Source organism: Argiope bruennichi, chromosome 3, assembly GCF_947563725.1.
Source record: "Argiope bruennichi chromosome 3, qqArgBrue1.1, whole genome shotgun sequence".
Taxonomy (NCBI): Eukaryota; Metazoa; Arthropoda; class Arachnida; order Araneae; family Araneidae; genus Argiope; species Argiope bruennichi.
This window is the reverse complement of record NC_079153.1, coordinates 82,304,290-82,318,555: the sequence shown is the minus strand read 5'-3', so window position 1 is coordinate 82,318,555 and position 14,266 is coordinate 82,304,290. Positions and strand designations below refer to the sequence as shown.

At 30.7% G+C, this 14,266-nt stretch overlaps 1 protein-coding gene across 1 annotated transcript in view; it reads left to right on the top strand.

Moving 5' to 3' along the window:
* LOC129963503 (glucose dehydrogenase [FAD, quinone]-like) overlaps nucleotides 1–14,266 on the top strand; it is a 34,856-nt gene that overhangs the window by 8,348 nt on the left and 12,242 nt on the right. Inside the window, exons 6-8 of the mRNA XM_056077928.1 lie at nucleotides 3,207–3,328; nucleotides 5,048–5,215; nucleotides 9,880–10,024. Coding sequence (XP_055933903.1) covers nucleotides 3,207–3,328; nucleotides 5,048–5,215; nucleotides 9,880–10,024 — 435 coding nt within the window. The remainder of the gene's footprint in view (nucleotides 1–3,206; nucleotides 3,329–5,047; nucleotides 5,216–9,879; nucleotides 10,025–14,266) is intronic.

Here is a 14,266-nt window from a genome sequence, read left to right as displayed (position 1 = left end):
AGAACTGTTTTAGCTCACAGAACTTGCTGCATTTATTTGTAAGGTAAAAATAATAATACAGGAAATGTTTATCTCAATGTTTACAAGAATCAAAAACTAAAAATTTAATACAGGTAACCATCTAATTACAGATGATACAATAATTTTGCCTTGAATAAACTCCTAACGTTCTTCGATGCCTGCTCGTGTGTTGTTTATAATATTGACGTAAGTGATGTGGAAGTCATAGAATGCATAAAGCTATATTATTTCATGATTAAAGTTGGAAAGGTCTATGGTTATAAAATTTATTACCACAGCTCCGTAGCGAATACCACATAGTGATTCCTTCATCTTTGAAATCCTATCATATCAGCATGTTGATTGAGTCTTTCGGTGTCCTTCGCACCTTACGATTTTCTCGTAACCAGTCAATCATTCACAATTCGTGATTCCACTACTACTGTATATCATCATTGCATAGATCAACGATTAAAATGCAATTTTTCACTACACATCCCAGAATTTGCATGCAGATATTGATGGACAAGTATACTTATTGACAGGCAAGTTAGATTTATAACAAACATGCAGGTAAATACATTCATTGATCCACTTTTGAATGAACTTGTCTATCGCTTTAAGAATCTCTAGCACAGTTCAGTATCTAACTTAAGTAGATTAGTAAGTAGTCGTTTACTAAGTTAAATAGTAAGAATAGAAATATAGGTAGTTTAGTAAGTAATTAAACAGTATAAATAGTAGGGTACAAATACAGTAATATAGGTAGTTTAGTATGTAATTAAATAGTATAAATAGTAGGGTACAAATACAATATAGGTAGTTTAGTAAGTAATTAAATAGTAAGAATAGCAAGGTACAAACATAGTAAGATAGATAGATTAGTAAGCCACAAAGTAATTCCTTCGTCTTTGAAATCAAATCATTTTAGCATTTCGGTTAAGTGTTGCAGGATCCATCTCCATGCAGTCTTTCTCATACTCAAGCAATGCTTTAGAATGTTTGATAGATTAATATAGTTACATCCTAAGTTTGAAAGGGTGATTTTGGGCTTCATAGTACGAGTAAAAAAACCGATAACGCATTTAGAACATTGCTCTTCCAACAATTCAAAGCAAAATTCTGTGCATATCTGTAACTTTGGTGACTAGACTACGCACTAAATTTATTGAAGCCGTCGTGTTTCCGAGTTATTATGCTCTTGTAGATGTGAATATGTAAATCAACAGACAACCAGTAAAACCAGTAATCTGAAACAAAATTAGGCACAGATCTGCAATTCTGATGATAGAAACTGTGTACCACATTGTGCTCGTACGCCCGTAACAGACTTTTTAGGATCAATTTTTAGGACTAACCAAATTAGGTCTCATTAAGACGATCAACTTTTGTATTTAAAATATTCCCATAACCGCAATATCTTAGAAGTTAGGACTTGAAAAGTGACTTTTACGCGGTAATTTTGACTGTTTCTAACAACAATTTGTTGCCAAATAGTAAATCTATAAAGGAATCTATCTTTGCCTACCAGTTTGCCAATAGATTTTTTTTATGTGCAGTAAATACACTTTCTAATCCACCAGCAGGATTATAGACAGTCAGGACTGTAAAAAAGAATACAGATATAACTGAATTATACTACGATATATTCGTCTATGTGAGAGGCTAAAACTAACAATATGTTAAAGTGTTGAGTAGTAGCACGTTTAATAGGAAAATCGCGTATTGAAAGGGGGAAAAGATTTTCATTTTAACCCTTTACACTCGGGAAAAGTAATTCGATGTAAAATTATGCACCTAATACAAAGGCTTGTTTATTGTCCTGAAAAATAAATATATAGAATTGTTCTAGGTGAATTTCCCCGAAAAGTTAATTTACATCTTTTTACCATTCTGTAGGTATTTTTAACAATCGAAATTGAAAAATAAATAAATGAAACGTCAAAATGATGCACCGTCTTGAATGGTGACCATGAGTCACCTCTCGAGTGCAAAGGGTTGACATGAAAGAATGACTCTTTTCAAAATAGCGTTTGCGTCAGAGTTTGCGGAGCGTTGGGGTAACGAGCATCTGATTATATTCCATTATATTATATTTCTGCTTTTTCTTTTCATCTATTCATAACTTATTTTCAAATATTATTTTCATGAATTATTAATCTATTATATTTTATGTATTCTTTTCTCTTATTATTTTTATATCCAATATTCTTAAAATTAAAGGAATAAGCCTTAATTTTCTCGAGTGCTTTGCCAAAGTTTGATGAATACACATTTATGAATATGACTACGATATACTTTTATGATAAACATGTCAAATGTTTGCTATTCAAATGCAGAAATAGACAGTATAAAATTAAAAAGGATAAAAATCGAATTTAGTTTTAGTGAGTGCATTTAAATGAAATATTAAAAAATAGCAAGCAATATTTTCAGAGAATTTATCAATTACACAACTGCAACTCATTTGAAAGAATTAAATGCCACTCCTAAAAGTGATTAAAGGAGATTCAAATTTTTATGCCGAAAGATCGAAGTATTGAAGATTTGATTCATTTGTCTCTGCATCGTTTAAAATTTTCTCTTAACTTATGCTACGTGAACATAAAAAAAATTGTATTTAATATCATTCTAAAGAATTAGTAATAATTAAACCAATGGGAAGCATTTTGTAAGATACTGTTTTAAAATATTTTTAAAATAGAGAAAAGAATCACGTGGAAATAAAACTTATAATATTGAAAAGCTAATTATTTTTTAACCTTGTTACGATAATTGTCGCGTGTCACCCATTATTTAATTAGAAAAAATATCACACTTACCTAATTAGATGAGCGTTTCTATTACAGATAACCCATTTTTGATTACAGCAAAGAAAAGTCGTTTAATTAAATGGATTATCCGAATCATACATGTTATTCCTTGCAGAGAACATGTTAAAGTTGCTTGAAAATGCCAATCTTCAGTTAAAAATCTAATAAAAGTTTCTAAAAAAAACTTTTTAGTGATCTCTTACAACTCCAGAAATAACGTCACTGTACATTTGATATTTAGATCCAACGGTTCAACATATAAAGAGATTTGTAAGAATTTTCTTCGGTCAGTTTACATGCCACTATTTGCTATTTGTATGCTAATTAATGAACATCATCATGTTTAAAATATGCTATCACATTAATTTTATGAATTCTTTTTCGAAATTTTAGGTTTTAATGACTTGCAGGGTAACATAAGAAATGGACAACGATGTAGTACAGCCAAAGCATATCTTGTGCCGGCAGAAAATCGCACTAATCTGGATATTATTAAAGGAGCTCATGTAAAAAAGGTAACATATGGCGAAAGTAATAACAACCTGAAATGTAAGTCGACAGAAAGAGAATCGATCATGTTTTCCTCTTTCTGTTGACTTAAAAAATTCAAAATTTGATTTATATTTATGGAATAAAAACCTCATAACAAAGTATCAGCCTAGCGTATCGAGTAGCCACCATTTTTTTTCTCTCTCTATCACGCATAGCTTTTTCCAAAGTTTGTTTGAGTTTTATGAAATAATATATAAAGGAATTAATGGCATTTCATTTTGAAGAAAAATTGATAAATATGAAATCTTGAATGATATGCTTTAAATAATAAATTCAAATGGTTACCAGTATTCAATGTCTTCAACTGTAGAATCGTTTATGCTTAATTTTTTCATGCTCTTCTGACACGTTTATGTAGATAATTATCTTCATCCATAGCCTGTCTAAGCATTTAATAGAACATTAAAGCGATAGATTGTAAGCATCCATGTTGAGGGAATTAACAATATCTGCTGGAATTAATGAGTATTATTTGTATATCTTCCCATGCTCCCCAAATATATATAGACCCACCATCAATGATGAGATTAACCCACATCAAACAATTAATTTTGAAGAATGAAAAATAATCTCTTGGATTTAGTGAGTATTTTCAAATATCCAAATCCCTGTGATCCATTGTACTATTGAAATGTAAGCACATTTCCTCGCTCCATGAGATAACTCTAGGTCGCGACACATAGATTCTCATACGAGGTAGGAACATCAAAATCGGTGGTTGTGAGGAAGTTCTGTGAGATTCCTTACCTTCTTCAAGCAGTTCTTAATTTCGCGGTATTTAAGTATAAAATTTCAGCAAATGATGTGTCAGTTTCCATACTGTAATATATATGTTTGCCAACGATGTGCTTCGTGCACGGTGTTGGGATGGAGTGCCGTAATGAATGTAATATATATGTATGCCATATACAATATCTAAGATATTGATCGAACATTGTTTGTTTCGGCTATTAAATCATAATGGCAATAACGGCAGTTTCGCTTTTAATTCATTGTATTGCAACAAACGCCCACATTCCAGCAACGCCCACAATTGATAATTTGTCAAAACGCAAAACGCTTTTCTCAAGCCTGCAGTTGTCATTGGATAATCTCATAAGTTTCAAACCATTTTATTTTTTTGCACTGTGGCAGAAAATTTATTATTTTTCTGGTTATAAATTTTAGCTATAAGCGATCAATATTCTGAAATGTCTAAACTAAAACATGATCACAAAGGAACTAACGTTTACTCAAATTTACTATATATCAAAACAGTAGCTATTAGTTAAAAATTTTGAATAATTCTCCTTCTTGTAACTTTTTGGAGAAAGGAAGATTGTAAATGTTAAAAAAATTACAACACTAAAAATATACCAGAGTTAAAATATACATCAAATATTACAAAATCATTTAAAACTCCGTTTTTATATGTATTTTCCTATTAAAAATCATGCTGAGCACTAATTATGCCCCAGTTGGGGAAAAAAGTAAATAGTTTTAGCTTTATATACCTAAATGTCCTATAGTATACGAAATGGTGCTGCATGCTTTATAGCTGAGTTCTAAATACATTTGCTTTAATTATGGCTATGATATATATTTATTTAAATACAATGTCACGTTTCTCTATAATGTTAAGTCTCCGAGATCTTTAAGTGCTACAAAGTTTTTCGATTCTTTTGTATTTTATATCTTTGTAGATTCTTTTTGATGGTTCCCGAGCTGTTGGCGTTCAGTTCGACTACAGAAATAAGGAATACAATGTAAGAACCCGGCAAGAAGTAATCATGTCAGCTGGCACAGTTAATACTGCACAAATTCTTATGCTTTCCGGAATTGGTCCTAAAGAACATCTTAAAAAGCTAAAAGTAAAGTATAAAGATTTTTACTATTTACGCATGCCAAAGCACTGTCATTATGGAATGTTGTAATTTACATCCATGAAATGCTGTGCAAAGAATGCCCAAATACGGTTCATCTCAGATTTAATTTCTTAGCATTCCATTTAGTAAAGAGTCAGATTTTATTGTATTTATATCAATAAATGAAATGCTGGAAGAGTCGAAAACCAAGTTTTTATACAATCCCCAAGTTTTATTAACATTAATGATTGAAACTGAGCTTAATAACCATTCAAAATTAATTGCGGTATAAAATTTTAAATGAAATATACAAATTCCTTTTAAGTGCTATAAAAGAGTAAAATATTTGGCCGAAATTAAAACTGGCGTAACAGTATATTGATGTAAATAAGCAAAAGATTTTCTTCTGGAATGAATTTCCTTTATGGGAAATAATAAAATATAAATAATTCAGACATTAAACAACACGATAAAAAGTGCTAAATCATTTTATCGCTAAATTAAATATTTTTTAAAAATATGACTACAATAAACATTTTCATATACTTGAAATATGGGTCATTTAAATGTAATAATTTATCAAAATTATTTCGTTCGCCTCAAATACAAGAATGGCCTGTGCATCAAATTCTTCTTATTCATTATGCATCATGCTTAGCGTTATAGATTTGCTTGCCAGAATAATACGTTTGACAAATCCATTCTATCTGTGAATTCAAATACTTAGACATTCTTTTTTTATATAGCGAGTAAGAAAGTAATCTGATTGACTTAACGCTGACCATCATGGCCTTCCGTATCCAATGATTTTTTTTTCAATTGTATTGGTTAGGAAAGAAAAGAAAGTGAGTGGAAAGATTTGTTGTAATCCTATCATTCCGAAACAGCTTTTTTGACAAATCCCATAGCGAAAGAGAATTCATCGGATAATCTGATTATTGTCCAGATGAGAAAACCGTATATTTATTAGAAGTTAAAGAATCACTGAAAAAGAAATGCTCTAATGAAGACTCTTTCAGATTCTGCTCTAAATATTCAATGATCAAATCATTTGGTATTTATTTCATCGTATTCTTACTATTTGTAATGTTGCTTCTCAATGCAGTAAATCTTCTGATAAGGAAGGTAGTTGTGATGAATGCTGAATCGAAGCTTTTTTCAATGACTTCCTGCTTTGGCGTTAAAGTTGACGTCAGTTGACGCCAAAATACAAAGCTGAAAATCAGTTATTGAGTCGGTAGTGAGGCAGTAGGCAAGTTCAGCCCAATTGAATAGTTACTTGAAAGGAACAGACGATTTTAAAGGTGTGAATAGTAATTGAATGAAGTTTCTCACGCGCAAGTTCTCTCCGAATGCTTTACGCTGTTACTGCGGTTTATTACTAATTTGCTGATTGTGTACTGTTGTTTACAGCAAATGTTGTTCATGTGAACGTTTCGACTGTGTTTTGCAATAGTGTTTTCATGCTTTCATGTAGAATAATTTGCTGTTGAGGTTGTTGGTTTCTGTTAAAGTATGCCCATTGCACTGAACTCTGATTTCTAGAAAAGTTTTCATAACAGTATGTTACATAAATTTTCCAATAACTAAAAGTGACTAGCGTACGTCTTTGATTTTTAACTCATAAAGATTCTCTTAGTAAGAAATTAAGTGTTCCGTATTCCTTAAGTTTGAAATATTCCCATATTTAAATATTATTTCAAATGAAAATATATTTAAGTTTAGTTTTAATTTCTTCAAGACAAAAAATATTACCGATATAGTAGACTTTTCTTCAAATTTAATTTTTTTAAAACAACCTTACGCAAATTTAATCTTGCGTATTTAATATAGCTTAATCTTGCGTATTTAATATAATTTGCGTATTTAATATAGCTAAAAGCTATATTAAATACGCAAAATCTGTGATTTCTTAATTTGTCTCGACAAAACATGGCGATATTGTAATTTAATAACATTATAAGTAAGGAAAGTATTTATATGTGTTTATGTATGTATATGGAGATATAAATTTTATTTGAATAAACCTTCATTTTCAATTCTTAGAAACATTTTGCGCTGAAAAAATATAATGAAATTGTTTCAATTTGTCTGAAACTAAACAATAATTTTATTTATCAGGAACATTTCAAATATATTTATTTTAACTCATTAGTATGTTTACCAGTTTCTCTTAAATGAACTCTATTTAGTGTTTGCACTGTTAAGTAAACACTATTTAGTGTATGTGCTGATAAGTGAACACTATTTAGTGTATGTGCTGTTAAGTGAACATTATATAGTGTATGTGCTGTTAAGTGAACATTATTTAATGTATTTAGTGTTTCCTAATTTCATAAATTAATAGGTAACTAATAAAACTTTGATTTTTCTTATTTTATATCATAATAAAACTAAAATAAATAATTTAGATATATCCCTGACTCAAATCCTCCAAGGGGTTATATAAAATGATTAAAAATAAGACATTAAAGATCTTCTAAACCAATAATTTTTTATTACAAGTCTTTCCAAAGAAGTAATAATACCTTTTCATGTCATATAATTGGAAATAATCTATTAGCATATGTATAAATAATTTACTTTGACATTTGAATTCAACTATTAAAATCCCCTAAAATAGTTATATTCAAAGTTTCATAATTCGCTCAATTTTAACCGTAGAAAAGTAGTACTTTTTTCATTAAAATTTTACTGCGTCATGATTATTTTACTGAGCTCATGTACTAAAGTCAAGGGAGAACTAATGCAAAAATTGTATTTTTTATTATTTTATCTTGGTCAGATAATATTTAAAACATTTTTTTTTACACACAAATGTATATGCAAATTTTCTCAGGAAAAAGAATCATTTGGCATTGGGTATGTGAAATAAATTCGAAGTCGGATGTTCATGAGAGATTGTGAGGCATTGACCACTATTAGGATAGAATCATTTGAAAGTAAAATTTCAACAGTGCTGAAACTAAAGTAGAAATTTATGGAACAAAATATTAAGATATTACCGCGGACAAAAGAAAGATAATTTCATTTAGATGATCAAAGCAATTGTTCATATGTACCAAGTTCATTGTAATTGTACATAAATAAGATGTTGGAAATGTATTTTAACATTTCCAACATGATCAAGAGTAAAAAACAATTCTGAAAAATTGTTGGAAGATATTTTAACAATATGACTGATGAAAAGAACATGATTATCATTCTAAAATGTATTCCACTATCTTGAAGTTAGAATTATTCATGTTCATGAAGTTGAAAAATAAGGACAATAGCTAGAGCTGAAGCGAGCAAACCACTGCCTTCAAATGTACATGGTTGAAAGGATATTTCATAAGCTGCCATGTGGTTTACATTTTCACAATATTAAACCAAAATCAACTAGAAATGTATTTACTCTTTATATAAGCCAAATTTGTAAAATAAATTAATATTGCGAGCATTAAATAAGCATTAATACAAAGCGAACATTATATATAATAATAATAATATACACACGCGAAAGAATGCCAATATAATCTATAAATAAAAATTTTAAAAAATTGAAGTTTACTACCGCAAATTTTAAGTTATTATGTTAAGTTATTTTTTAAGTCACGTGGTATCAATCCGACAGAAAAACATGTTCTCACATGATTCATATTTCGCAATTACCAACGCTTAGAAAAGCGATGGTTTTTGACCATCTCAAAATCAGTGGAGTTCAAAAAAATTTTTTCTTGAGGCCATTTTTTTTTCATGAAAAACATTTTAAACCGGTTTTAAACAATCACGTGACTATCAGATTACACATGAGTCAATATTTAGAAAACGATAGGTTCTTTTTTTTTTTCTTTCTCCCATCTCAAAATAGGTCAAGCTCCAAAACTTTATCTCTAGGCCAGAATTATTTTTTTTTGGCAAAAATTTGGTTTAAACTACTTTGGAATTATTATGTACCCGTGTTGAGCAATCATTAATTTTTAGAAAAGCGATTGTTTTTTCCATCTCAAATTCTTTCGAGCTTCAAAACTTTTTTTTGCCAGCTACAAAAATTGAAAATGATTGTTTAATATATATATATATATATATATATATAATATATAACTTTTGATAACTCCCTTCGCCTTGACCTGATATACGACCCTGCCCTTTATTGGCCAGACAGAAGGATATAGCGGTCATTCGCACGAAGTTGTAACTTTTTATAGACAATAAATCGCCAAATGTGACACCTTTGGTTATTTTCTAACAATACTATGTTTAATAGATGCCTCAAAAGCGATAAATCGACACTTTTTTTGCCCGTGTATTTTGAGGCTTCAAAAACCTCAAGCCAAAGCATATTGTTTTCGCATGGTAACTGTCAATTATGAAGAATAGTATCATCAGTTCTTAGTTCGAATTTGAGTGCTAATAAAAGCGTGAAAAAAATTAAGAATCTTTTAAATTAAAGATAATTCTGCATGATACAGGGGTTCTTGAGGAAGTGTGTTCAATGGAATTGAAATTTATAATAAGGAAACGATTAAAGGACCATCTACTTTATTTTATTTCAAGCGACAGATATTGATAGTAGAGTAATATTTGGGAGAGGCAATTCATATAAAAGAAAAGCTGTATTATTTTAACTATTTACTTTTTCCAATTTAGTTGAATAGCTCTTAATTGTGCTTTCCGCTCATTTACAGATTCCAGTTATTGCAAACTTACCAGTTGGGAATAACTTGCAAGATCATTGTTGTTGCCCGTTACCTTTCACATTCGACTCAAAAACAATAGATGAAAAACTCCAGGATCCTCAAAATATTAACGCTTATGTGAATAATAGGACAGGTATAGTCAATTTTTTACTCTATCTCGTCTCAGAAGGAGGGTATTTGCATAACATCAATTCAACCCTTTACTTCATGATTTTTCTTTAACCTTGGAAATAAAATTTTGGGTATATTTTAGCATAACCTTAAGTAATAATTCTGTTTTCATCATTTACAATATGAGACCGCGTGCTTGGTGGCTGACGTGCGTAAAATCTGTCGTGGTCACAAAGTCCTCCATGTCGAGAGTAATACCACTGGGGGTACGTTCTCTGATTCAGGTCTAAATTACGATCTGTGCATGAGTGAATGAAGTCCGCCCGTAAAAAGGGTTGTGACGTGTATGTAGCTAAAAGTCGTTCTCTTGGCCCTAGATGGCGCTACTTTAGAAACAAGAGGCGCTCTCCCTCAGGCTTTAATCGGCTGCCTTCGAACAGTGGGCTTGTCCATGGCAAGTGCCATAAGAAACAACAACAACAATATGAGAAATCATCAATCACCAATTGATATTTTTTTTGAAAATTTAATTATTATTATTTTTTAATTTAATTTTTAGTTATTTATTAAAGCTATATTAAAAAAAAATAATTGAGAACATGCTCTAGATAGAAAATAAGCAAAAGTCAATCATTCATAGATAAGTATGTTTAATATGCAGCACAATGTTTACTAATAGACGTCAACTTTCATCGACATAAACAGAAATAAAAAAATAGATACGTTATTGTGGTTCATTTTTTGTCAGCAAAACTAATGAAAATAGCTATGGAGTTCTAGTTCTAGAAAGGGATGGCATGATAGTTCTGAAGAATTACATGAATAAGTTTCTTGTTAATGTAAGTTTTTGCCAAGTAACAATGACACAGCCATCATAAAAAAATTTTTATGTTGTTATACATTATGCAACGGTGTCCGTTGCAATCGATTTGATTAATATTTGTAATTTTTTTAATAATCACTCTTAAGTATTCTCCTTTTTTTAAGTTGAACTGTGCAACCCAGACCGTATATACAGCTATTTCTTCTTGATGGAGATTTTATCATACACGCATGACTTTCAGAATTAGCATTAGCCATGTCGTGACTCACATCGCCGAATTATGGTTTGAGATTCTGCTCCTTTCTATTTGTATTTATCTCTATTTACAAACCATTTAGTTTCTAATCACATTGATTAGTTACACAAATAAAAACTTTTTCCAAATTTGAAATCAGCAAACAAAATTCAATTAAAAATGAGTTTTCATATACCATGCAAACAAATTCGTTTGCCAGCCTGTTTTATTTTTCATTTCACGCCGAAGGCATTAATGGATTAATAGTATAAACAAATGTTTGAAGTTTTCCTCATAAGTTAAAATCAAGCAAATCAATTCAAGGGATGACATTCCGTGGTTTCTTTAAAACCAACTTATTGTTTATCAAATCTTGGTCAAGGATTCTTTATTTTTACATTTATACCTTGTTCTGACAAGCTATGGATAATACATAATTGGATAATACAAAATTTTTACAAATGACAATGTCCTTATAAAACTACACTAACTTACGCTGAGGCACACGGGAAAAAAACTTTATTATCGGACCGCTAAGACAGTAACTCTAGCGGTAGCTGTGGTTGAGTCCTAGAAACCAACACCAGCCACGGTACAGCCTTTCCCGAAGGAAATACATCCCGTCATCGATGGAAAGTAACCAGCCCAGGTGAGAACGAAGCACCATGCCGGAAGCTTCTCATCCTCACTTTTGAATCGGTTATAGAATTGTTTAAAGCATATCCTGTGTATTTTCATTTGTAAAAGTGCCTTCGTAAAAAACTGGATTAAAGTGCTTTGCATTTTAATTTTCGCATCTCAAGAACACGGAATATTATTGCTGGTAGAGAAAGAAAAAAATTATATCAACAATGATTGTGTGTATTGAAAACTCCATCTCCTGTGAATAAGCATTCATCAGCCTTCAAAATGTTTTCAGATTTTCTTAATACTAGCTATGTTCTCTATGGTAAATTGTTAATCATAGAGAACATAGATAGCCTTAATTATTAATTAGTTAATTATTACTTTAATTGGTAAAGTTGCAGAATACTATGCTCTTTGCATTACATAAAAAATTGGATTCTTAATGTACTCAATAATTGCTCAAGCAATAGACACCCTCATTATTTCCAAATTTACACTTGCAGCTCGAAGCTTGTACGTAGGTTGGAAGGATCGCAAAAACACATATAGACCGTATATTGAATAATTTTCAACCTTTCTTATTTTAGTATATTATAAATTAAGAACTGCGCAGAGTCGATTTTAAAAACTAAAAAATGCAATGACCTTTTTTTGTTTCTTTGTTGTTTTTGTTCTTCATTAAAAAAATGTAATTTTTCAAAATGGAGTCACGTAAGAATCCGCAATATCTCAAAATTTTCTCTAGCATATTATCATTTTTATTTTCCATTCCTCAAATACCTCAATTTCCAACTTTATATATATATATATATATATATATATATATATATATATTAAACTATAATTTCAATTCCAAATTAATTCCCAGTTTCATCGTAATTTAGCCCATACCAAAGTCATTCTAAAATATTCGCTAATTTCCTGATTCCATTCCACTTATTCCATTTAATTAATTCAAGAGAATCTATGTGAAAATGCTTTCGTCAGCGGTTCCCACGAGTGAAAGGATAAAAATTACTGATTTAGACAAATACTTTTTAAAAAGATCCCTGTGTTTCCCTTGCTTGCTAGGCGCATGGAGAAATCCCTATCAGAATCTTAATAGCATATTAGCACTGTAAAAAAAATATATTCACTATCGATATTTCATGTTACATAAGACCAGGGTTAATTTATTTCTGTCTTCTCTTGCCTGATCTGTTGCTGTGAGTGGACGTCCCCGCGCCTCTTGGAAATAAATTATGCATTCCCGGGATTGATTAAAGCGAATTTGAAAATGCAAAGTGTCTTCAAATTTGCCATCTGCTTTGAAAAAATTATTGTGCTACATTATATATATATATATATATATATATATATATATATATATATATATATATATATATATATATATTATATATATATATATATATATTATATATATCATATTGATAAAATTCCTTAAAATCGACAGCGGTATGGCTTTACACAGTCAACAGCCCTCAATAGCAAATAACGATGTTTATTAAAAGAAATACACAGACGAGATGTACACAAGCAATATGCAGCAGCACATTTAGAACAAACAGCAGCCCACAAGTAGTAATCGATAATAAACGACAGTCACAGCACACAAAACGACCAGACAGAAATCAGCAGGATTAGAATTCTGCATGCCTATTCAACGAGATCTCTCTAAATACCTGTTATTGTCCACAGTCTCCTCGTTTTAGCTGTATCCAACTGCCGACTCATTACTAAACGACTGAATACTCCCCACATGACTCGATGCTGCTTCAATAATTGTCTCCAAAACTCTCTGCACTGTACCAATTCTGAATCCACTAATTGCTTGAGCTCCACTCTACACTTGCGTTTGGCTGGACTAATCTAACTAATTCCGCACTGACTCATTATACGATTCTTTATGAGACTGACTTTGGCTTCGATAGCCGGCATTTTACAGCTTTTCAGAGCAGGGCACAGAAGATTCTCGAACAATCAAGTATAAATTGCCTCTTATTCGTCCTACCGCCATAATTCCTGAACATTCTAGTATCATCCATTTTGTGACGACAGTCACCAAATTGTCACTAAGTTTCTCGCCATGCCTGGGGGTCATTGATCCGGCATCCCAACAGCATCCAAAGAGCTGTTTTCCTACGAAAGAACTAACTGTTCTAGGAAGCAGCATTACAGATTCGTAACATATATAATATATATATAGTGATATATAAATGAGTGCTTACATATAAGAAAGAGGGGAGACTGTTGTATTTTGGACATACTATATCTCGGATTACTAACCCTAATCTCGGTATGCACTGCCACCTTTCAGTAAACTGGTGAATTTTCTCAGGAAATATTTGCTAGCACTTTGTAGAAATTTGTTATTATTTATAATTCATATCTTATTTACGAATGGAGCAGCTTTGAAAACGTTTTTCTACTTAGAAAGTAAAATTTTTGAAGGAATATTTTCTTAAATTACAAACTTAAATAATTGTTTCAGAATTTCTACTATTTCCAATAGGTGTAGTACAATTCGATGTGTAACTCTATATGTTATGTAAGTTCAAACAAAAGGTAAAGTCATGTTA